This window comes from Stomoxys calcitrans, chromosome 2, assembly GCF_963082655.1.
Source record: "Stomoxys calcitrans chromosome 2, idStoCalc2.1, whole genome shotgun sequence".
In the NCBI taxonomy this organism is placed as follows: Eukaryota; Metazoa; Arthropoda; class Insecta; order Diptera; family Muscidae; genus Stomoxys; species Stomoxys calcitrans.
In genome coordinates, this window is record NC_081553.1 from 174858521 (window position 1) to 174884542 (window position 26022).

Consider the following 26022-nt stretch of genomic DNA (forward strand, 5'->3'; position numbering starts at 1 on the left):
AACGCCGACTATATGAAAAATCCGCAATTACTTTTTGGGCAACCAATATAAGGCAGTTGGTGATCTTTGTTTGTTTCCTGTGGAGCGGCAGATCTAGAAGCTGGGAGAAGGCTTAGATCTCACCATTTCAAAAAAGAATAAATAAATGCGAGTTTCATGGGTTCAAGACCATTAATCGGGACAAGCTGATGTCATAATTTAGAGCTATTATAATATAGCAGCTATGTTCAAAAATGTTGCGATTTGGCCAGCTCAGATGCTACTTTGTAAAATTTCCAGTGATAAATGAAAAATATCTACAACTTAAAGTCAACCTTACCTTGTGGCTCACATTTTAAGTCCTTGCACCACATTTTGTCGTATCCTGGCGGTCATTGAAGCTTGTCTGAGTCATACAAGTTTCATCGCCATGAAAAATATTTGCATATTTATTTTAATACTGCTAGATTTTTTCCAGGGAATTTTTAAAACACCTGAACACAACAAAAGTCTTCTTATGCTGGTACTTGAAAAATGTTTGCATACATTTTTTACAAACGAAATGTCATTGTTACAACCTGGTAACATTATGTTAGTTGAAAGGTTAAAATTTATTTTTTTTTTAAATCAAAATGTTTTCATGTCCATCCTCCCTGTTGTCTGTTGTAATCACACCAAAACCTATTAAGGTATTGAGCTAAATTTTGCACAGATCCGTATTTCTTTAATACACAAGCTAAGTTCACGAATAAGCAAAATCGGAATATATTTGGATATAGCTGTCATACCTGAGTTTGGTATCCCTGCAAAATTAATAAGACTCTGCAGAATGACACTTACTGATACGCGTTCCTCAATAAGAATAGGAAAGAATCTCTCCGAACCATTTTATACCAAACAAGGTTTCTAACAAGGAGACAGCCTATCGTGTGATCTCTTTAATATACTGCTGGAGGAGATTATACGAGATGCAGATGTGAATAGATATGGCACACTAATCACAAGAGAACACATGCTACTCGCCTATGCCGACGACATTGATATCATAGGTCGATCACCGGAAGTAGTAACTGCAGCCTTTGAAAGAATCGAAAGAGAGTCAGTGAAAATGGGTCTGGCAGTAAATGGAGATAAGACGAAATGGGTGGTTTCAACTCCGAAAAAGTCTTGCACAACCGAGCATATAAAGAAAATGGGGAAAGTTGGGAACCACAACTTTGAGACAGTCAGTAATTTTATCTACCTCGGCACCGCCGTAACCGAAACAAATGACACCGGTTTTGAGATAAAGCGAAGAATAATACTGGCAAGCAGATGCTTCTTTTGGGTTAAGTAAGCAGTTTAGAATCAAGGCCACCTCTCGACAGACGAAGACTACACTATACAAGACACTGATACTACCCGTGCTGTTATATGGTTCTGAAGCATGGGTAGTTGTGAAAGCAGATGAAGCAGTGGTTGAAGTATTTGAGAGAAAGATTCTTCGTAATATATATGGACCAGTTTGCATTAATGGAGAATATAGGCGACTTATGAACCACGAGCTGTATGACGACGATAGCATAGTTACACGCATCAAAATGCAATGGCTGCGTTGGCGAGGAGGAGGAGGAGACGAGAAGTCTTTTGAAGGCAAACACCAAACCGGGAAGACCAAAAGCCCGATGGAAAGATCAAGTCGAAACTTGGTGTTAGAGATTTGAGAATGAGCGCAAAAGATCGAGGCGATAGGAACTCTATTTTACGTTCGGCTAGTGGAACAAATATTCTGTCATAGCCAATTAAAGTAAAGTAGGTGTGGTATCAGTGGTATTGATAGTAAAGCAACACCGTAAATTAATACCAAAACAATACCGTATGATATTTATAGTGATTTACATCATTCATACCATACTCTATTGTTTTGGTATTACTTTACCGTTGGTATCAATTTTTCGTTCGGTGTACAAACTGGAGGAGGCGCGGGCAATTCCGCAAGGACATCGCAGTATACCCATGACAGTCAGTTGACGATCCCACTCCAATTGTCCTTAGGTATGCAGCCTTTTAGAGAAGTACGCGAAAATAAAGATGAAGCAAGAAGACGACTTTTTGAGAAATGGCAACAAGTATAGAAACCCTGCACTAATGGCAGGTAAACTTACAACCTCATCCTCTATATACAGACATGGAGAACTACACTTCTACCTAACGCAAGCCTTTAGTGGCCATAGAAACTTTGGAGCATATCTCCATATATTCTAAATAAAGGGCACACCAACGTGTGGACTTTGTCATGAAGACGAAGACAACGTAGAACATACTCTTCTCACTTGTAGTCACTGGGAGAACAAAGGGCTAGCAATCAACGTATGCACGCAGGATGTAATGAGCTTGAAAGAAATAATAAACAAAACGATGGAGCCAAATGAGAAAAGGATCAAATTCGGTGCTGTGTGGGACCACTATTGATAATGCGCTATCATTACGTCCATCTAAAAAAAAAAATCTGCCCAGTTCTTCTTTCTTGCGACATTAGCAAAGGTTCTTGGACCCCTATTTCTATTGTTCGCCTTAGATCTTTTAGGGGATGGAATGCCCTCCAGCTGACAGCAGTCTTTTAGGTGACTGCTGCGCCGTTTCGAAAATCTACGCATGTAGCTTTTGGATAGCCTGTGCAGCTAACCTCAATGCCCAATTCAGGGAGCCTTCATCCTTATCGTTGAGAGTTTTAGGATCATTCACACCAAGCCTCTCAAAAAACCTGAGAGCAATGCTCCTTTTATTATGGCAGTGTGGACGATTTCTCTTTAGATGCTTCACTAGCTGCCTCAGTACCTCAAAAGGTACTTTGGAGTTCCGTGCTTCCCCGCTGGCGAACACCTTGAGCTAACCAAATGATCGCCCCAAACAGAGATTGTCGCGTCCATTCTCTTCGCCATGCCTTCCTGTTTTGATCGTTTGATCCTTTTATTAAAAGTTCTTAAAGAGCGGTTGGTTTTGCGCCTTGGTAGCCGAGTTGGTAGAGTGCTCGGTTTGCCAGTGCAAGAGTCGTGGGTTCGATTCCCAACAGAGGCCTTGGTCTGTCGCTACTTTGGTATCACAGTGGATTAAAAATTGTCTAAGTGGGTCTGACCTAACCTAACCATGCCAGAGAAGGCCGATGGCCTAGGCAAAATTCACCTGTTCTGGAAGCCGGGCCTCAGACATATCCCTGGGAATTGTAAAGCGGACGAGCTTGCCAGGGACATTCCGGGGAAACTTAAACCTGTGGGTATGTCTCTAGCGACAAGTTAGCTAAGTTTTCAGGACCAGGACCAGGCCCAATGGACAACGAATGATAGATGATCACAAAAAGGGGGTTGTGAGCATTCCAAAACTATGTGGCCTAATATAGACTTGAAGAGGTCTACTGCATTGCTGTCATTGGCTAGAACAGATGTCTCAGTCAATGTGTCCATCATGACAGGTCACTGTCTAATCGGAAACATGCTGACAGACTGAAGGTTGCCAGCAAGGACTTTTGCAGAAGCTGTGAGAACATCGAAGAAGAAAAGTCTATAGAACATCTTCTGGTGTGTGTCCCGCACTAGCAGTAAGAAGGAGTTTCACTTTGGGTTCTCATTTCTTTGAGAGCCTATCTGGTTTAGCTGAGCGGATTCGCAAGTTGTTGGGCTTTTTAAAGCGATCTGGATGGTTCAAAGGCATCTTCCTTCTTCCTGTGGTATCACAATGGACGAAAATGTCTAAGTGAATCTGATGTCAGACTGCCACTTAAACGTAACCTTACCTAACCTAGCAAGGTTGTCCACCAGACTACAAAACAATATTTTTTATATAAATTGGCTAAAAACAGTATGCGGTTAGTACATGAGTCAATGTTTAAAAGCCTAACAATTCTTAGTGGCTCTCTTTTACTTAATAAGCTTTGACAAGAATGTCTCAAACGTGCTGGGAGGCATACTTAACCTCATTTGCCAAGTTGACATAATTGGAGACCATTTTGGTCATATGGAAAACCTATTTTGATCGTTCTCTATTTTCATAAGCTGCACAAGTGCAGCCACAGCCCTCTAATAGTTCCTAAATTCGAATCTTTTAATACCCTCCACCATAAGATGGGGGTATACTAATTTCGTCATTCTGTTTGTAACTACTCGAAATATTCGTCTGAGACCCCATAAAGTATATATATTCTTGATCGTCATGTCATTTTAAGTCGATCTAGCCATGTCCGTCCGTCCGCCCGTCTGTCTGTCGAAAGCACGCTAACTTCCGAAGGAGTAAAGCTAGCCGCTTGAAATTTTGCACAAATACTTTCTATTAGTGTAGGTCGGTTGGGATTGTAAATGGGCCATATCAGGCCATGTTTTGATATAGCTGCCATATAAACCGATCTTGGATCTTGACTTCTTGAGCCTCTGGAGGGCGCAATTCTTATAAAATTTGACTGAAATTTTGCACATAGTGTTTTAGTATCACTTCTAACAACTGTGCTGAGAATGGTTTAAATCGGTCCATAACCTGGTGTAGCTGTCATATAAACTGATCTTGGGTCTTGACTTCTTGAGCCTCTAGAGTGGGCAATTCTTATCCGATTAGAATGAAATTTTGCACTACGTGTTTTGTTATGATATCCAATAACTGTGCCAAGTATAGTTCAAATCGGTCCATAACCTGATATAGCTGCCATATAAACCGATCTTGGGTCTTGACTTCCAGAGCCTCTAGAGAGCGCAAATCTTATCCGATTGGAATGAAATTTTGCACGACGTGTTTTGTTATGATATCCAATAACTGTGCTAAGTATGACTCAAATGGGTTCATAACCTGATATAGCTGCCATATAAACCGATCTGGGATCTTGATTTCTTGAGCCTCTAGAGGTCGCAATTATTATCCGATTTGCCTGAAATTTTGTACAACGGATCCTCTCATGACCATCAACATACGTGTTTATTATGGTCTGAATCGGTCTATAGCCCGATACAGCTCCCATATAAATCGATCTCTCTATTTTACTTCTTGAGCCCCCAAAGGGCGCAATTCTTATTCGAATTGGCTGATATTTTACACAGGTCTCCAACATATAATTTAATTGTGGTCTTATCCGGATCATATCTTGATATCGCTCTAATAGCAGAGCAAAACCTTTCTTATATCATTTCTTTGCCTAGGAAGAGATGCCGGGAAAAGAACTCAACAAATGCGCTCCATGGTGGAGGGTATATAAGATTCGGCCCGTCCGAACTTAGCACGCTTTTACTTGTTATAGCTTCCACCATAGGATAGGGGTATACTAATTTCGTCATTCTGTTTGTAACACCTCGAAATATGCTTCTGAGACCCCATAAAGTTTATATATTCTTGATCGTCATGTCATTTTAAGTCGATCTAGCCATGTCCGTCCGTTTATCCGTTCATCTGTCTGTCGAAAGCACTTTTCGAAGGAGTAAAGCTAGCCGCTTGAAATTTTGCACAAATATTTTTTATTATTGTAGGTCGGTTGGGAATGTAAATAGGCCATATCGGTCCATGTTTTGATATAGCTGCCATATAAACCGATTTTGGATCTTGACTCCTTGAGCCGCTAGAGGGCGCAATTCTCATCGGATTTGGCTGAAATTCTGTATGAGATGTTTTGTTATGACTTCCTACAACTGTGCTTAGTATGGCGCAAATCGGTACATAACCTGATATATCTGCTGTATAAACCGATCTGGAATCTTGACTTCTTGAGCACAATTCTCATTCGATTTGGCAGAAATTTTGTACAACGGCTTCTCTCATGACCTTCAACATACATGTCTTATATGGTCTTAATCGATCAATAGCTAGATACAGCTCCCATATAAACCTATCTCCCGATTTGGCATGCTTCTTGAGCCCCTACAAGGCACTATTCTTATCCGAATGAACTGAAATATTACACAATAACTTCTACAGTGTTCAGCATTCATTTAGGGTCCGAATCGGACTATAACTTGTTTGTATTTAAAAGAAAGACCAATGTTACCAAAAATTGTTGTATGCGTGTGGACATTTGACAGACGGAGAATTTTAAATTTTGTTTCTTATTAAAAGATGAAGGTTATACAAATGCTTCTGCCTTTGTAGAATCAATAGCAGCGACAATGTGAATGTATTATACCAAACATTTACATCGTCATTGCCAACATAGATTATACTCATCGTAGGTTATTTGCTCAAAATAAACGTATTTTTATCCGCAGAATTTTTTGCACAGGATTTAGTTCCCTTTAAGGGTGCACCACCAAATCCATCGAGCTTTGACAAATTTTCCAACAAAATATCGGCAGATAAAGCGTTAACAAGTCTGAAGATATTTTCCCAGTAGAATTCCTTCACTTCACACATTCAATGAAAAACCGCACGCACTTAAGCCACACTTACACACACGCTTACAATGTTTGTTGACACATGCTCCACAAAGGTTTGAGTTGGTGGTCCTAATAGGGAATCTTTAAATTTCCATCATACTACATGGGGAGATACAAAAAAAAAGGAAAGCTGGGAAAAAACCAGCGGAAGATATTTATCGTAATTTTTTGCTACCGCAAAGTGAACGCAAACTTCATTATATTTACGCTTCATGCTCCATGTTACCTCGTGGCTTATGTACACACATACGAATGTGAGTGTGTGTGTGTGTGTCTGTTTGTGCATATATGGAACGATTTTTTCACATACAATATGAGAAAATGTTCCACTATAAATCAGGGTTGTGTGATAAATTGGACGCATTTTAACTGTGAGAAACGCATTTCATATCATGTAAAATGATGAAATCGTAACGAATGGGAAAGATTTAATAATACTGCAGCATAGTTTGTTCTTTATTAAAAGAAGGAAATCATCATGGTGATCAGCATTTCAATGTGAAAATGTTTAAGTTCGTAATCGGATGACCAGTACTTGTGCTGTGCTTTCAAGAATTCAAATCGTGAGATCGGTTCCTAGATCAGCCTCATTAGAAAGCTCCCATTTCTAGTGTGAGTATTATCGCGATATTCTACGCTTATTCTAAAGTCTCCGACAGCAAGTTTCGACGTGTCTCCCACCACTTGATCTTTCCATCGGGCTTTCGCTCGTCCCGGTTTGAATGTACCACCGTGATTGCCTTCAAAAAACTTATTCGCTGGAGATTCTGACAACATGACCTGGCCAACGCAACCTATCTATTTTGATACGTGTAACTATACTATTGTCGTCCTACAGCTCGTGATTCATACTACGTCTATATATTCCAAAATTTGAAGAATAATCTTTCTCTCAAACTTTACAAGCACTGCCTCGTCAGCTTTCACAAGTACACAGGCCTCGGAACCATATAACAACACGGATAGTATCAGTGTCTTGTATAACGTAATCTTCGTCTGTCGAGAGTTGGCTTTGTTTCTAAGCTGCTTAACTGAAAGATACCGGGCGCGTCCGCAGGTTGCGGATGGTGGAAAGCTTCGTTTCTATGAGGAGTAGCTGCAAATGCGGCAGTGGGCAGTCAGCGATTTTCGAGAGGAGAGTCTTATAATAATACGGGTAGTATCAGTGTCTTGTATAGTGTAATCTTCGTCTGTCGAGAGGTGGCCTTGTTTCAAAACTGCTAACTTAATCCAAAGTAACATCTGTTTGCCAGTATTATTCTTTGCTTTATTTCAAAACTGGAGTCATTTGTTTCGCTTACGGCGGTGCAGAGGTAGATAAAGTTGCTGACCATCTCAAAGTTTCAGTTCCCAACTTTCTCCATTTCTTTATCTGATAGGTTGTGCAATGCGTTTTGGGAGTAGAAACCATCCGTTTCGTCTTTTCTCTATTTGCTGCCAGACCCATTTTCACTGACTCTCTTTCGATTCTTTCAAAGGCTTTAGTTGCTACTTCCGGTAACCAACCTATGATGTTGTTGCCGCGGCATAGGCGAGTAGCAAGTGTTGTCTTATCTCCGTTTATTGCCAGACCCATTTTCACTGACTGATTTTCGATTCTTTCAAAGGCCGCAGTTGCTACTTCCGGTGACAAACCCATGATATCGATGTCGTTGTCATAGGCGAGCAGAATGTGTTGTCTTGTGAGTAGAGTGCCACATCTATTCACATCTGCATCTGGTATAATTTTCTCCAGCAGGATATTAAAGAGATCACATCATAGGCTGTCTCTTTGTCTGACACCTCGTTTGGTATTGAATGGATCGGAGAGAGTCTTTCCTATTCTTACTGAGGAACTTGTATTAACAAGTATTGTTGTTATCCTGTAGGTGAGTAAGCTAGTTCCGGTCCAAAGGACCGATCGCAGCGGGAAAAATGTAGCCATTGGTTATTTAAAGGCGCTAATAGCTCGCCTTGTCATATCGATCATCATAGGCACTCAGTATTTGTGCAAGAGCTGGTGCCGCCCGGCCTCTCACTGAGACTCTCAACGGCAGTCGCGGAAAATCAGCGGTATCGAACGCTGATTGCCCGCGACTGCCGTTGCAACTACTCCGTATGGAGCATTCCACTATACGCAACCTGTGGATGCGCCTGGTAGCTCGCAGCTAAGCTCATCGTGACAGCAATGAACATCATGCAGATCACACCTCACTGTTCCAGCCTGCGTGGAGCTCGCAGCTATCCCGTACCGGGATTAAGTGTCATCCTGCAGAGTCTTATTAATGTTGCAGGGATACCAAACTCAGACATAGCTTGAAATACCTTTGAATGTATAGGGGTATCAAAAGCGTCTTTGTAGTCAACATAGAGATGGTAGGAGTTGATTTGTCCTTCTCGAGTCTTTTCCAGGTTTTAGGGGCAGTGTGAATATCTGGTCCAAGGTGGATTTACCAGGTCTAAAGCCGCATTGATAGGGCCCAATTATCTCATTGACTTTAGGTTTTAATCTTTCACACAGTACGCTCGAAAGTATCTTGTATGCGATGGGGAGGAGACTTATTCCTCTGTAGTTGGCACATTCCGTCTTGTTTCCTTTCTTGTGTACGGGACATAGTATGCTGAGGTTCCAATCATCGGGTATGCGTTCTTCTAGCCAGATTGCGCAGATAAGCTGATCCATACGCCTAATTAGCGTGTCGCCTCCGGTCTTAAATAGATCAGCGGGTAACCTGTCGGCTCCTGCTGCCTTGTTGTTCTTAAGTCGGGTCACTGCTGCACGGAACTCATTCTGACTAGGAGGTAAACATTCTTTACCATAATCAGGGGTTGGTTCTGTGGTAGCCTCTTCGCCGCCAACGTCAGACACTAGCAGTTGGGTAAAATGTTCTTTCCATATCCTCAGCATGTTATCTGTGTCAGTTACCAGATTTCTTTCTTTGTCCCTGCAGGATGATGTGCCTGCACCAAAGCCATCGGTTTGATGTTTAATTATTTGGTAGAATTTCCGGACTTCATTCTGACTCCTGTACATCCCAATTCGCTCACACTAACGTCTTTCCATTTTCTTTTTTCTTTCTGCGAAATAGACGTTTCTTCTCTCTCCATTTCTCCCTATACCTCTCCTTCATCTGGCGCGTTGCTACTGACTGCAGGGTTGGTCTATATGCCGCATTCTTGGCTTCAGTAGCATCTCGACACTCTTGGTCGTACCATGGGTTTCTTGGGGGAGGCTTCTGGTACCCAAGTATGGATTTCGCGGCATTTTCCATAGAGGGGGCAATGGTTGCCACTGCGCCTTTTATCATCGGAACAAGGAGTGGTTTCATCAAGCAGTTAGGTCAGTCGGGTGGATTAAGCCGTTGCCATCTCTTGTGTTTGCAGCTTTTCAATGTCCAGCTTCCGTGCAGTGTCAGATCGTACTTTTCTCGCCATGTTGAAACGGGTGCGAACCTTTGCTTCAACAAGGTAATGGTCCGAATCTATATACGCTCCACGGATCGATCGTACATCTAACACGCTGGATGAACACCTTCCAACTATCATAATGTGATCAATTTGGTTCATCGTGTTTTGATCGGGTTACAGCCATGTGGCTTTGTGAATATTTTTATGTTGAAATCTGGTGCTACTTAGTACCAATTTTTTTTCGAAAATGAATATACCCCCATCCTTCGGTGGTGGGTATAAAAATACATAAAATTCAGAAAAATACATGAAATTTTTGTTTGAATCGATAGTACTGTCCATATAATTTAATGTAAACATGCAAATTTTGCCCATGAACATTCCACTAAGAAACAGGGACAAATTTCTCACATATCAGTGAGTACAATCCGATTCAAGTTTAAGCTCAATGATAATGGGCCTACTTTTTATAGCCGAGTCTGAAAGGCGTAGCGCAGTGCGACACCTTTTTGGAGAGAAGTTCTATATGGCATAGTACCTCACAAATGTTGCCAGCATTAGGAGGGGAAAACCACCGCTGAAATTTTTTTTCTGATGGTCTCGCCAGGATTCGAACCCAAGCGTTCAGCTTCATAGGACAGGCGTTCAGCTTGACAGACATGCTAACCTCTGCGTTATGGCCTTCAATGTTTAATGTTTGAAGATTATTTCATGCAAATATAGACTGCGCCTCAGATGATCCATCCGCTTAGTTTAATTTTGGCATGCTTTTTCCAACATTTCGGCCGGTATCTCACGAATAAATGCTTCAATGTTGTCTTCAAATGCGTCAATTGAAGCGGGCTTGTGTGTATAGACATAAGCTTTAACATAGCCCCACAAAAACTAGACTAAAGGCCTCAAATCGCACGATCTCGGCAGTCAATAAACCGAACTCGCTTCTCGATGAGTCCATTGTAACGAGTGCTGTGTGGCACGTGACACCGTCTTGTTGAAACCACATGTCATCTAAGTCAAGCTCTTGCATTTAGGGACAAATAAAGTTTGATATCATCTCACGATAGCGCTCATCATTCACAGTTACTTTACGATTCGCATCATCTTTGCAGAAGTACGGTCCAATGATGTGACCAGGGCAAAATTTACAATTTGCAATTTTCTCATTTAAATCTTCCAGAATGATATTAATATTTCGGGCGGGACAGCGGCCAAATTCTCTTTCTAATCTCTCATAGACAATATCCTTGATCTGTTCGTCCTTGTCTTCATCGTCGGCGCATGGGCGCAAATAAGGGTGATGTTGAAGAATTTTTGGTAGAATTTCTGGCCTCTCATCGACCGGAGTAAACCTGGAGACAAGGTGTTTCATTCTCCGATTAAACATAAATCTAAATCAAAATTCATGACTCGTCTCATGGCGACTATAATGCAGGGCGTCACTACTCGGTGTTGTTGTGGAGCCCTACCCGAGCCATCGCACTCCCAGTATGGCAGTAATGTCTGCCTTTAACTTCTATATATCCGCCTGTGCATACACTGCACCTTTTCTATAAAGAGCGCAGACATTCCAGGTGCAGATACGCAACTCATGGTCCTTTAAATATTTGCAGGAGCCTCCAACATGGGAGATTCGTTTTATTATACCCACCACCGATTGATGGGGGTATATTCATTTTGTCATTCCATTTGCAACACATCAATATATCCATTTCCGACCCTATAAAGTATATAAATTCATGATCAGCGTAAAAATCTAAGACCATCTGGACATGTCCGTCCGTCTGTCTGTTTAAATCATGCTACAGTCTTTAAAAATAGAGATATTGAGCTGAAGCTTTGCACAGATTCTCTATTTGTTCATAAGCAGGTTAAGTTCGAAAATGGGCTATATTGGACTATATCTCGATATAGCCCCCATATAGACCGATACGCCCATTTAGGGTCTTGGGCCCGTAAAAGCCACATTGAATATCCGATTTTGCTGAAATTTGGGACAGTAAATTTAGTTAGTCCCTCTGAGATCCTTCGTCAATTTGGCTCAGATCGGTGCTGATTTGGATATAGCTGCCATATAGACTGATCCTCCGATTTAAGGTCTTAGGCCCATAAAAGCCACATTAATTATCCGATTTAGCTGAAAATTTGAACGGCGAGTTAAAAGAAGCCCCTCGATATCTGTCGGCAATTTGGCTCATATAGGTCCAGATTTGGATATAGCTGCCACATAGACCAATCCTCCGATTTAAGGTCTTAGGCCCATAAACGCCACATTTATTTTCCGATTTTGCTGAAATTTGGGACAGTGAGTTATGTTAGGCCCTTCGACATCCTTCGTCAATTGGGCCCAGATCGGCTATAGCTGCCATATAGACCGATCCTCCGATTTAGGGTCTAAGGCCCATAAAAGCCATATTTATTATCCGATTTTGATGAAATTTGAGACAGTGAGTTATGTTAAGCTCTTCGACATTCTTCTTCAATTTTGCTCAGGTTGGGCCAAATTTGGATATAGCTGCCATATAGACCGATCTCTCGATTTAAGGTTTTGGGGCCATAAAAGGCTCATTTATTGTCCGATTTCGCCGAAATTTGGGACAGTGAGTTTTGTTAGGCTCTCTAACATTTATCTGAAACTTGACCCAAATCGGTCCAGATTTGGATGTAGCTGCCATATTGGCCGATATCTCGATTTAAAGTTAAGGCGTATTTATAATGTTAGGCTTTTCGACATCCGTGTCGTATATGGTTCAGATCGGTTTATTTTTAGATATAGCTACTAAAAAGACCAATATATTGTTATACGCAATCCTGTCCCAAAATCGGAACATATTTCGATATAGCTGCTATGGGCCACAAGGTATGAATTTTTCACCGGATTTTGACGAAAGGTGATTTACATATATACCCGAGGTGGTGGGTATCGATATTTCGGCCCGGCTGAACTTAACCCCGCCCAAACTTAACGCCTTTTTACTTGTTATCGTTCTATAGGTGAACTTGGGGCACATTGTACCTCACTACCTTTAACGGATGTTAAAGGTAGCTATCCAAGTAAGCCTGCGATGAGGTTTGTGTTCACATTTGAGATGAAAGAAGACTAAGATAAGCCTGGGTTTTGCCAAGTCAATACCAAACAGAACCGTTGCTTGGTTTCCAACATCCCGAAGTCACCCGATTTTAGACTGCCACTATAACATAATGATAATAAAGGGTGATTTTTTTGAGGTTAGGATTTTCATGCATTAGTATTTGACAGATCACGTGGGATTTCAGACATGGTGTCAAAGAGAAAGATGCTCAGTATGCTTTGACATTTCATCATGAATAGACTTACTAACGAGCAACGCTTGCAAATCATTGAATTTTATTACCAAAATCAGTGTTCGGTTCGAAATGTGTTCAAATTTTGACAAATTTTGTTCAGCGATGAGGCTCATTTCTGGTTGAATGGCTACGTAAATAAGCAAAATTGCCGCATTTGGAGTGAAGAGCAACCAGAAGCCGTTCAAGAACTGCCCATGCATCCCGAAAAATGCACTGTTTGGTGTGGTTTGTACGCTGGTGGAATCATTGGACCGTATTTTTTCAAAGATGCTGTTGGACGCAACGTTACGGTGAATTAACACATTTCGAACCGAACACTGATTTTGGTAATAAAATTCAATGATTTGCAAGCGTTGCTCGTTAGTAAGTCTATTCATGATGAAATGTCAAAGCATACTGAGCATCTTTCTCTTTGACACCATGTCTGAAATCCCACGTGATCTGTCAAATACTAATGCATGAAAATCCTAACCTCAAAAAAATCACCCTTTATGATATGTTATAATCCAGTACATCCCAACTTCTGTCACCAAAATCCTATGAAAGACAGACAAGCGGACGCAAAGATGTCGCTTATTCGTCATAAATTTTTATTGTAAACCTTTTTCCCCCACCATATTAGAGGACCCTCGTAGTTATGCTTACATTCTATTTACCAAGCATACAACACTCTAAAGTGTGTAAAGTTTTTTTTTTTTTTTTGTGAATTAAGTTTGTTTTCCTATGTGTGCACTCTAACCAAATCGTATTTGTTGTAATTTTAAACATCAGTAAAATTCTAAGTGGTTACAATCCATGCATCCCTTTTTTCCTCATGGCATTTGGAGAATTTCGGCTCCTCATTTTCTTTATTTTATTAAATTTTTCTTTTCAAATCTTTCCAAGCACACTCTTGCGGTTTTTGGTGGTTATAAATAAATTATTACAAATTGCTTTGTTTAGCATTTTGAGGCCTAAGTACACACAGTTTTTTAACAAATGGTTTTTAACGATAATTTGATAAGAAGCCACTGGGTAATACATTTCAGTATCAAAAGCTAAATTGGCTTAGGGTTAGACATGTCAGAAGGCCAAAAAGGCAAGTGAATAGTGCACGCTTGGCGGTGGAAAGTTAAGAAGTCTAACCGAAAAAAAATTTGGAGGCATATTTGTTATGTATCCAAAGTATACCATTATGGATACTGAAGCGAGTCGATGTAGTTTTACACAGGATGATTCACAAAAATTGTATTAAAAATCTTCCAAAAAAAAACTTCCTTTTAATTAGAAAACCACTTAAAAACTCATAATTTTACCGCCGAAGGACTGCTTGGTCTCAGAAAGGGTTGACATCCAATGGGGGATTTGTGAGAAAAGTGATAAATGCAACAAGTGAAAGCGTGCTAAGTTCGGCCGGGCCGAATCTTGTATACCCTCCACCATAGATCGCATTTGTCAAGTTCTGTTCCCGATATCTCTTTTTAGGCAAACAAATGATAAAAGAAAAAAATTGCTATAATATTGGAGCTATATCAAGTTATGGTCTGATTCGGACCATAATTGAATTGAATGTCGAAGACCATAGTAGTTGTAGACGTCGTTGTGTAAAATTTCAGCCAATTTGAGTAAGAAGTTAAATAGAGAGATCCGTTATGTGGGAGCTGTATCAAACTATAGACCGATTCAGACCATAGTTAACACGTATGTTGAAGGTCTTTGGAGAGGCGGTTGTACAAAATTTCAGCCAAATCTAATAATAATTACGTCCTTTAGGTGCTCAAACTTCAAGTTCCGAGTTCGGTTTATATGGCTGCTATATCAGGTTATAGACCGATTTGAACCATATTTAACATATTTAACGGAAGTCATAGTAAAACACTTCCTGCAAAATTTCAGTCAAATCGGATGAAAATTGCGCCCTCTAGTGGATCAAGAAATCAAGATCCCAGATCGGTTTATATGGCAGCTATATCAAATAATAGACCAATTTGAACCATAATTGGCACAGTTGTTGAAAGTCATAACGAAACACTTCATGCCGAATTTCAGCAAAATCGGTTAGGAACCGCGCTCTCTAGAGTCTCAAGAAGTCCAGATCCAAGATAAGTTTATGGACATGGACCGATATGGCCTATTTACAATCCCAACCGACCTACACTTATAAGAAGTATTGGTGTAAAATTTCAATCAGCTAGCTTTACTCGTTCGAAAGTTAGCGTGCTTTCGACAGACAGACGGTCGGACAGAATGACGGACTTGGCTAGATCGTCATAAAATGTCATGACGATCAAGAATATATATACTTTATGGGGTCTTAGACGATTATTTGGAGGAGTTACAAACAGAATGGCGAAATAAGTATACCTCCATCCTATGCTGGAGGGTATAAAAATGCGACCTCTATGTTGATTAGAAAACACGGAAATACAGACGGATTCGCAGCCAGACGAACATGGCTAGATCGAACTAGCTGCTATATAGACCGTTCTCCCGACTCAAGGTCTTAGGCCCATTAAAGGTGCATTTATTGTCCGAGTTTGCTGAAGTTAGGGACAGTGAGTTAAATTAAAATCCTCGTCATACTTCTGCAATACGGCACAGATCGGTTCAGATTTGGATATAGCTGCCATAAAGACCGATCTTTCGAGTTAAGTTTTTGGGCCTATAAAAGGCGCATTTATTGTCCGACGTCGCCGAAATTTGGGACAGTGGGTTGTGTTAGGCCCTTCGACATCCTTCTTCAATCTGGCTCAGATCGATCCAGATTTGGATATAGCTGCCATATAGACCGATCTCTCGATTTAAGGTTTTGGGCCCATAAAAGGCGCATTTATTGTCCGATGTCGCCGAAATTTGGGACAGGGAGTTGAGTTAGGCCAGTCGACATCCTTCTTCAGTTTGGCTCAGATTGGTCCAGATTTGAATATAGCTGCCATATAGACCGATCTCTCGATTTAAGGTTTTGGGCCCATAAAAGGCGCATTTATTGTCCGATTTCGCTGAAACTTGGAACAGTGAGTTGTGTTAGGCTCTTCGAAATTTTTCTGCAACTTGGTTCAAATCTGTTTAGATTTGGATATACCTGCCATATAGACCGATATCTCGATTTAAAGTCGTGACCCCATACAAGGCGCATTTATAATCCGATTTCACTGAAATTTGACACAGTGACTTATGTTAGGCTTTTCGACATCCGTATCGTATATGGTTCAGATCGGTTAATTTTTAGATATAGCTACTAAAAAGACCAATATTTTGTTATACACAATTGAATAATGACTTGAATTTATAAGTATTTGGTCCAAATCGGAACATATTTCGATATAACTGCTATGGGGCATAAGGTATGCATTTTTCACCATATTTTGACGAGAGTGGTTTACGAATATACCCGAGGTGGTGGGTTTCCAAAGTTCGGCTCGGCCGAACTTTACGCCTTTTTACTTTTTTTGAAAAACTTTCCTGTATCTCTTAAAAGGTCATATACATATTTTCCCTTAAGCATTCCATTAAGGAACAGGACATACTTGCTTAGGTTTTTACCCAATTTATCAGGGAAATACTTTTCTTCCGTCTCTACCCATCTTTTCTATTATATGCTGATAGCCGGTACCATAGTTTTTCCTATTTAAAACTCCTTGGATTTTGCTTAAAAATTAATATATACATTTAGTTATTTTATATTACATTTTTTAATTATTTTTTTTTTGCTTGTAAGGCAACTCTAAATTATTTTCCTATCATACACAGGAATTTTTTTTTGTAAAAGTTCGTATTTTCTGGTTAGGATAACACAATGCTGTCAAAGTCAGTGGAGCTCTTCGTTACAAAGCCACTAATTTGTGGCATTTTAATAACGCTTTCAGAGAATGAATGCACAAAACATTTTTGCTAAAATGGAGGCATGCATAAGCAACGTTTATTTGTTGATCAAGTGATTTTGGCACCTAAGGGCGCACCAATTTTGTTGAAGGAGTAATTTTTGATAGCCAAATTAAAGTATTAATTAAAAAGTATATTAGAAGCAAAAATGAGTTTAAGCATTACGTTATGCAGGTTATTTTTACAGGAAGGAGGCATAAATATTTTGCCGTTTCGATCACAACTTATTAAAATTGTGATTTTGTACTGCAAAAGTAAATACATTATGCTTTCTATTTTCATAAAGCTCATGGGTTATGTTTTTCTGTCCATGCTGAATGTCTCTCGGTAAAGATACGGCGATATGAAATGTTATAGTTAAGCACACGTATGTACATTAAAATGGTCGAATGACGGATGTAGTAATGGACAGCCCTTGCTTTATCAGGTGTAAAGCATATTGGCTAACCTTTGTTGCAGACTATAAATTTGTAGGTATATTTAATTGTTTTCCATACCACTCCCATAATTTGGTTCATGTCTAGTAGTGTGTCCCCATCTAAGTGCTGGTATCTGTTAGCTGCGAAAGCCGGGCAATGACATAGGAAATGCTCCAAAGTCTCATCATCTTCCCCGCATGCCCTACACGTCTATCGGCTATCATTTGTCGCACCGATTTTACATAAATGAGCTCGTATGTGTCCCGTTATGGTTCCGAAAACTATACTGACATTCTCAGTAATAGCCTCATCTTCTCACGGTCTTGATCCCCCCATAGGATTTTCACCGTCTTACCGACCGTTTGGCGCATTCGTCGCCCACTCCCCTAACTCGAACTGCGTCGACCCGAAAGGCTTCGGGTTAACAAAGTTTATTGACGGCAGTCCTCTGCCCTTCACCGCCAAAACGTCTACTTTCAGACAATAAAACCACCTTTTATGGGCCAAGACCTTGAATCGAGATATCGGTTTAAATGGCAGCTATATCCAAATCTGGACCGATCTGGGCCAAATTTAAGAGGAATGTCGAGTGACTTAAAATAACTCTCTGTCTCAAATTTTAGTAAAGTCGGATAATAAATGTGGTATTTATAAGCCTATGATCGGAAGATCGGTCTACATGGGGGCTATTTCAAGTTATAGGCCGCTATGGACAAAACAAGTAAAATGGCGTTAAGTTCGGCCGGACCGAACTTGGGATACCCACCACCTCGGGTATATATGTAAACCAACTTTCGTCATAATCTGGTGAAAATGCATAATTTATGCCCCCATAGTAGCTATATCGAAATATGGTCCGATTTGGACCAAATTCGACACGGATATTGAGTGGTCTAATAAGTACAAGTCATTGTTCAATTTTGAAAAACAAAATATTGGTCTTTTTGGTAGCCATACCCAAATATAGACCGATCTAAACCATATACGACACGGATGTCGAAAAGCCAAACATAAGTCACTGTGTCAAATTTCAGCGAAATCGAATTATAATGCGTCGTTTATGGCGCCATCAAGAGATCGGTCTAAAGGGCAGCTATATCCAAATCTGAACCGATCCGAGCCAAATTGCAGAAAGTGGTCGAGTGGCCTAATGCAAATCACTGTCCAAAATTTCAGCGAAATCGGATTATAATGTGCCGTTTATGCCGCCAAGACCTTAAATCAAGAAATCGGTCTATATTGTAGCTATGTCTAAATCTGGACCGATCTGGGCCAAATTGCAGAAAGTTTTCGAAGGGCATAACACAACTTACTGTCCTCAAATTTCGATGAAATCGGACAATAAATGAGTATTTTATGGACCCGAAACTTTAAATCGATAGATCGGTCTATATGGCAGCTGTATCCAAATCTGAACCGATCTGAGCTAAATTGAAGATGGTTGTCGAAGGCCCTAACACAACTCACTTTCTCAAATTTCGGTGAAATCGAACAATAAATTCCCCTTTTGTGGGCCCAAAACCCTAAATCGAGAGATCGATCTATATAGAAGCTATATCCAAATCTGGACCGATCTGGGCCAAATTGAAGAAGGATGTTGACTGGCCAAACACAACTCACTGTCCGAAATTTAAGCAAAATCGGATAATAAATGTGGCTTTTATGGGCCTAAGACCCTAAATCGGCGGATTGGTCTATATGAGGGCTATATAAAGATATAGTCCGATATAGCCCATCTTCGAACTAAACCTGCTTGTGGACAAAACTAAAATCTGTGCAAAGTTTCATCTCAATATCTCTACTTTAAAGACTGTAGCGTAATTTCAACAGACAGACGGACAGACGGACGGACATGGGTAGATCGTCTTAGATTTCTACGCTGATCAAGAATATATATACTTTATAGGGTCGGAAATGGATATTCCGATGCGTTGTAAACGAAATGACAAAATGAGTATATCCCCATCCTTCGGTGGTGGGTATAAAAAGAATCTGTGCTAAGTTTCTGATCTATATATCCATTTTTATACCCTCCACCATAAGATGGGGGGTATACTAATTTCGTCATTCTGTTTGTAACTACTCGAAATATTCGTCTGAGACCCCATAAAGTATATATATTCTTGATCGTCGTGACATTTTATGTCGATCTAGCCATGTCCGTCCGTCTGTCCGTCCGTCCGTCCGTCCGTCCGTCTGTCTGTCGAAAGCACGCTAACTTCCGAAGGAGTAAAGCTAGCCGCTTGAAATTTTGCATAAATACTTCTTATTAGTGTAGGTCGGTTGGTATTGTAAATGGGCCATATCGGTCCATGTTTTGATATAGCTGCCATATAAACCGATCTTGGGTCTTGAGTTCTTGAGCCTCTAGAGGGCGCAATTTTTAATCGATTTGAATGAATTTTGGCACGACGTGTTTTGTTATGATATCCAACATGTGTGCCAAGTATGGTTCAAATCGGTCCATAACCTGATATAGCTGCCATATAAACCGATCTTGGGTCTTGACTTCTTGAGCCTCTAGAGGGCACAATTCTTATCCGATTTGAATGAATTTTTGCACGAAGTATTTCGTTATAATATCCAATAACTGTGCCAAGTATGGTTGAAATCGGTCCATAACCTGATATAGCTGCCATATAAACCGATCTTGGGTCTTGACTTCTTGAGCCTCTAGAGTGCGCAATTCTTATCCGATTGAAATGAAATTTTGCACGACGTGTTTTGTTATGATATCCAACAACTGTGCTAAGTATGGTTTAAATCGGTCCATAACCTGATATAGCTGTCATATAAACAGATCTTGGGTCTTGACTTCTTGAGCCTCTAGAGGGCACAATTCTTATCCGATTTGAATGAATTTTTGCACGAAGTATTTCGTTATAATATCCAACAACTGTGCCAAGTATGGTTGAAATCGGTCCATAACCTGATATAGCTGTCATATAAACAGATCTGGGGATTTGACTTCTTGAGCTTCTAGAGGGCGCAATTCCTATCCGATTTGGCTGAAATTTTGCATGACGTATTTTATTTTTACTTTCAACAACTGTGTCAAATAAGGTTCAAATCGGTTCATAACCTGATATAGCTGGCATATAAACCGATCTGGGATCTTGACTTCTTGACCCCTAGAGGTCGCAATTATTATCCGATATGCCTAAAATTTTGTACGACGGATCCTCTCATGACCATCAACAAACGTGTTTATTATGGTCTGAATCGGATCCGATACAGATCCCATATAAATCGATCTCTCTATTTTAGTTCTTGAGCCCCCAAAAGGGCGCAATTCTTATTCGAATTGGCTGACATTTCACACAGGACTCCAACATATAATTTAATTGTGGTGCTAACCGCACCATATCTTGATATCGCTCTAACAGCAGAGCAAACCTTTTCTTATATCCTTTTTTGCCTAAGAAGAGATGTCAGGAAAAGAACTCGACAAATGCGATCCATGGTGGAGGGTATATAAGATTCGGCACGGCCGAACTTAGCACGCTTTTACTTGTTAAAGATCGTAACGTGATTTCAACAGACTGACAGAGCGGCGGACGGACATGGCTAGATCGTCTTAGATTTGTACAACGTCTTATCTATTCTACCAATCTTTCAGTCGGTGGTTGAAAAATTAGGATTATTATGTGTTGGTCTCTAAAGTGTGGATTCAACCTGAGGGAATATTTGTTATCCATTGATGTGCCAATGGTCGGGAAGGAATATCTTCCTCCTTGAATTAGTCCAGTGCTGCACCTAGTCATAATTCAACAATCTGTTTTTAGTGAGTAACGATACATTTCAATTGAACGTTGATCCCCGAAAGCAATTTAGTTGTATAGGCTTTTAAGCTGACTGCTGTGCCGTTTCCAAATCCAGACGTGTAGCCTTAGGGGAAGCCTGTGCATCGAATCTCCGAGCACAATTAAGGGAGCCTATCTCCTTATTGATGAGAGTTTTAGGATCATTCGCATCCAGCTTTTCAATATACCTGAGAGCGATGCGCCTTTTATTCTTCCAACTTCTTTAAGAGCGTAGTGGAGAGAAGGCCTTAGAGGAAGCCTGGGTAGCGAATCTCCGATCACTAGTAAAGGAGCCTATCTCCTTATTGACGAGAGTTTTAGGATCATTCGCACCAAGTTTCTCAATAAACCTAAGAGCGACTAGCCTTTTATTCTTCCAACTTCTTAAAGAGCGTATTGGACAGAAGGCCGATGGCCTAGGCAAATTATATATATATAGATAAAATATGTTCACCCTTGTCTTCAAGATTTGAACTAGGTGTCTTTGTCAAAAGCCCCTGCTGAACAGTCGTCTGAGGCTAATGGAACCTGTCGCAGCCGCTCCAACAGTCGAGGTCCCAGAAGAATACAACATGCAACAGCCTAATATCACCTCCGCTTCTTATTGGTTGCTGTATTTTGCAGAAATTTGATACTTAAAGTACACGTACGCCGAATACATGGTGGTGGGTTCTACAGACTCTTCTACGGACTCTTGATCAGAGTAAAAATCTAAGACGATCTAGCCATGTCCGTCCGTCTGCCTATTGAAATCACGCTACAGTCTTTAAAAATAGAGACATTGGGCTGAAACTTTGGACAGATTCTTTTTTTTGTCCATATGCAGGTTGAGTTTGAAGATGGGCTATTGTATATCGGACTTTGGTTATAGCTGCCATAAAGATCGATCTCTTGATTTAAGGTTTTGGGCCCATAAAAGGTCCATTTATTATCCGATGTCGCCAAAATTTGGGACAGTGAGTTAAGTAAAGTCCCTCAACGTATTTCTGCAATATGGCATAGATCGGTACGGATTTGGATATAGCTGCCTTATAGACCGATCTCTCGATTTAAGGTTTTGGGCCCATAAAAAGCGCATTTATTGTCCGATGTCCTCGAAATTTGTGGCAGTGAGATGTGCTAGGTCCTTCGACCTCCTTCTTAAATTTGGTCCAGATCGGTCCAGAGTTGGTTATAGCTGCCATATACACCGATCTCTCGATTTAAGGTTTTTGGCCCATAAAAGTCGCATTTAATTGTCCGATTTTGCAGAAATTTGGGACAGTGAGTTGTGCTAGGCCCTTCGACACCCTTCTTCAATTTGGCTCAGATCAGTCCAGATTTGGATATATCTGTCATATAGATAGATCTCTCGATTTAAGGTTTTGTGGTCATAAAAGCCGCATTTATTGACCGTTTTCGCCGAAATTTGAGGACAGTAAGTTGTGTAAGGCTCTTAGATAGTTTTTTGCAACTTTGCTCAAATCGGTCCAGATTTTGATATAGCTGCCATATAGATTGATATCTCGATTTAATGTCTTGGCCCCATGCAAAGCGCATTTATAATCCAATTTCACTGAAATTCGACACAGTGACTTATGTTAGGTTTTTCAACATCCGTGTCGCATTTGGTACAAATCGGAACATATTTCGATATTGCTGCTATGGGGCATAAAGTTTTTTTTCACCGGATTTTTAAGAAAGCGTGGCCCTATCGAACTTAACACCTTTTTACTTGTTATTTATTAAATCATATCCCGAATCAACATATTGTAAAGTCACTCAAGTTTCTTTGCCATTTAGACTTCTTTCAATTGAACATGAACATGACATTTATTTCCCCAAAGCTTATTGAATACACTGCCATTTTAAACTTTCATTGATGGTTTCGTTTTTTTTTCTCTCCTCCATTTCTGTTTTTACATTTGTGGCACAGGTTGAACTAAATCGGGCTATATTGAAAAATGTTGGCAAGCGTATGTTCAGCAAACATCCACATCCATTAGTTGCCACTCCAGAGCAACAGCAGCAGCAGCAATGGGAAGAAATGTTGAGTGCACACCAAGCGCAAACACAGCTGAATGATGCTGGCCACATGCAACGAGAATTGATGCCCACCATGCTACCCTACGATTTGGATTTAATACCCTCAGCATTAATTTTTGATTATCTGCAACAACGACGACCTTGGTTGACACAGGAAAGGACGGCAATGTTGTTCGACAACTACGACAACATAGATGTCGATAATGCTGATGAGAATGACGATGTCAATGGGGCAGGAGCCGATGATGGGGACATGGACATGGATGTGGTTAGTGAAGTTAAGCGCTCGTTGCAACAACCCATGGTGGGGGACGGTGCAACGGTGGGAGCAAGTGAGGGACCCCATGAAACCACATTGAAAAAACCAATCAATCGCAGTGGTCACGAGGGTGGTTCCAGCAGCTTTGGGGCCAAAAGTCTTCTCTATTCTCTGAAGCATCAGCACAAAACGTTCAATAACGATTTCAAATTAAATGATTTAGCGACTCTGGGTTTGGGTGAGGACTCAAATGCTGCTGCTGCTAACACCAACAGCAACAATAGCAACGACAACAACAACAACAAAAATGGCATAAATGATGACAATCAGGTTCAGCGTTATTTGTATCATTTGCATAAAAACCATCTAACGAGAAAGTAAACGATTCAACTCCCCCACCCTCTTTCCACAGCTCCGATAAAATCCAGTCCGCACTAAAAGCCAAAACCAAACCAATCCACCCCGTTAACAGAGCTTCTTCAATCTTCCAACGTCTCGCTTTATTCTTTGTTATTGTCCTTGCAAATAATTCAAAACACGAACGTTTTCCAAGAACTTAAAAAGAACAGTTAAAATGAACATTAAAAATTATATATACACCCACAAACACACACACACACACACACACACACACACACGAATACAATCTAAAGAACGAAAAATACCCAAAATCACCTTAGAAAATCACAAAGGCAAAAGGAACAAAAAACGATCCCCACAACTTTATCCCCTCCAAGAAATGTTATAAGGCTTAAACGAATATTGATTATAAATAATTATATATAAATATATTACCTATATATATATACATACATACTTACACACACATATAAATAAACATACAAGTGTACCCAATCACACACACACAAAACAAAACCAAACAAAACCACCCATACAAAAGCAAAATACTCTATACATGTATGTAAACAATATACATAAAGAAAAACCTTTTGAGTGTAAACGTTATTATAGAATAGTCCTGGCTTAATGTGTTAAACAAAACCGAACAAAACAGAGGATGAACCCCTATGAACATAAACATAAAAATGCGAACAAAACAAATTAAAAATTAGTTGACAAAACGCATAGCAAATAAGTACCTAACCTACAACAGAAGTTAAAAAAAAACGAATATTAATAAACATTATAAAAACAAAGAAAGAAAACTCCTCCCCCACCCCCAAGAAAAAAAAAACCAAGAAAATGGTAATGTATGAAATATTTGTTTTGTTTAGTTTTAATAATTTAATACCATAACGAACTGTAAATCTAAAAGTCTAAATGTTTATTTATCAATAAAATATTTCAAATGTAAACTTTAATGGCAATTTTTATTGTTAATTTTAATTATACGAAATTTGAAAAAAAGTTCTAGTAACATCATAAACATTTGGAAAAATCACTCCAACTCTTAATGTAGGGTATTCTTAAGCTAACAAGGCATACACTTTGAAGCTAAAGTCTAGAAGCTACTAGGTTGGAAGAAAAGAATCCAGGGAAAGGTCTTTTGGGGTTTTCTCTGTATCCTTCTTCTATGTTGAGTGGAAGTTTATTTAGTTAGCTGCTGTATAAGACCAATGACCATTAGTCTTATACATGCCCCTCTTGCACCTTGAAAACAAAAAATTAAGCCTGCTTCGATAATCAGCTTTTAGTTCAGCAGGATGTCTCATCCAGCCCATCTTATTGTGGGGCACCTGAGGATGTATCGTGAGGCCACCATAACTCACAAGATGTAGGAGACTTGATATGAATACAGGTTAGAACTTTAATGTCAAGCATCTTCATACTACATGCTGGACGGCAGGTAGTAGAATGAAAAAATATGTGGAAATACATCTGCCATATTTGAACGGATAAAGATATCTACATGAAGTTGTTCATGGTTATAGCTGAGGTGCGAACCTGCTTATATGCAAACCAGTAAGGAAAGGCAAAAGTCGGGCGGTGCCGACTTTATAATACCCTACACCTACCCTTTAAATACAAAAGAGGGCCTATGTCTAATTCTGAACCAATTTTGATGGACCTCGGCGGATGTATTCAGATAGGTTATTAAAATGACTGTATCAAATTTCGCGCAAAGCAAACATGTTCAAAATGTAATAACAAATGCAAATTTTGCCCATGAACATTCCACTAAGGAACAGGGGCAAACTTCTCACAAATCAATGAGTGCAGTCCGATTCAAGTTTTAAGCTCAATGATAAGGGGCCTCCTTTTTAAAGCCGAGTCCGAACGGCGTGTCGCAGTGCGACACCTCTTTAGAGAGAAGTTTTACATGGCATTGTACCTCACAAATGTTGCCAGCATTAGGAGGGGAAAACCACCGCTGAAAGTTTTTTCTGATGGTCTCGCCAGTATATGTAATAACTACGGTTGAGAAATGACGGGAGATGGGAGCTATATCTAAATCTGAACCGATTTCTATCAAACTTTATGGATAATGTGGAATTCGTTGAGGAAAGCGTTGTACAAAATTTTGGAAAAATTGGTCAATAAATGCGCTTGCATTGGGTTTAGGAGTGAAAATCGAACGAACATATATATGGGAGTTATGTCCAAATCTGAACAGATTTCTATGA

The 26022-nt window shown here is 40.0% G+C and overlaps 1 protein-coding gene across 2 annotated transcripts in view; it reads left to right on the forward strand.

The window, feature by feature from the left end:
* LOC106089712 (putative uncharacterized protein DDB_G0274435) overlaps positions 1–24759 on the forward strand; it is a 132919-nt gene extending 108160 nt beyond the window's left edge. For both annotated transcript variants that reach the window (XM_059363609.1, XM_059363608.1), the window contains exon 5: positions 23069–24759. In XM_059363609.1, coding sequence (XP_059219592.1) covers positions 23069–23818 — 750 coding nt within the window. In that variant the 3' untranslated portion in view covers positions 23819–24759. The remainder of the gene's footprint in view (positions 1–23068) is intronic.
* The last annotated feature ends 1263 nt before the right edge of the window (positions 24760–26022 follow it).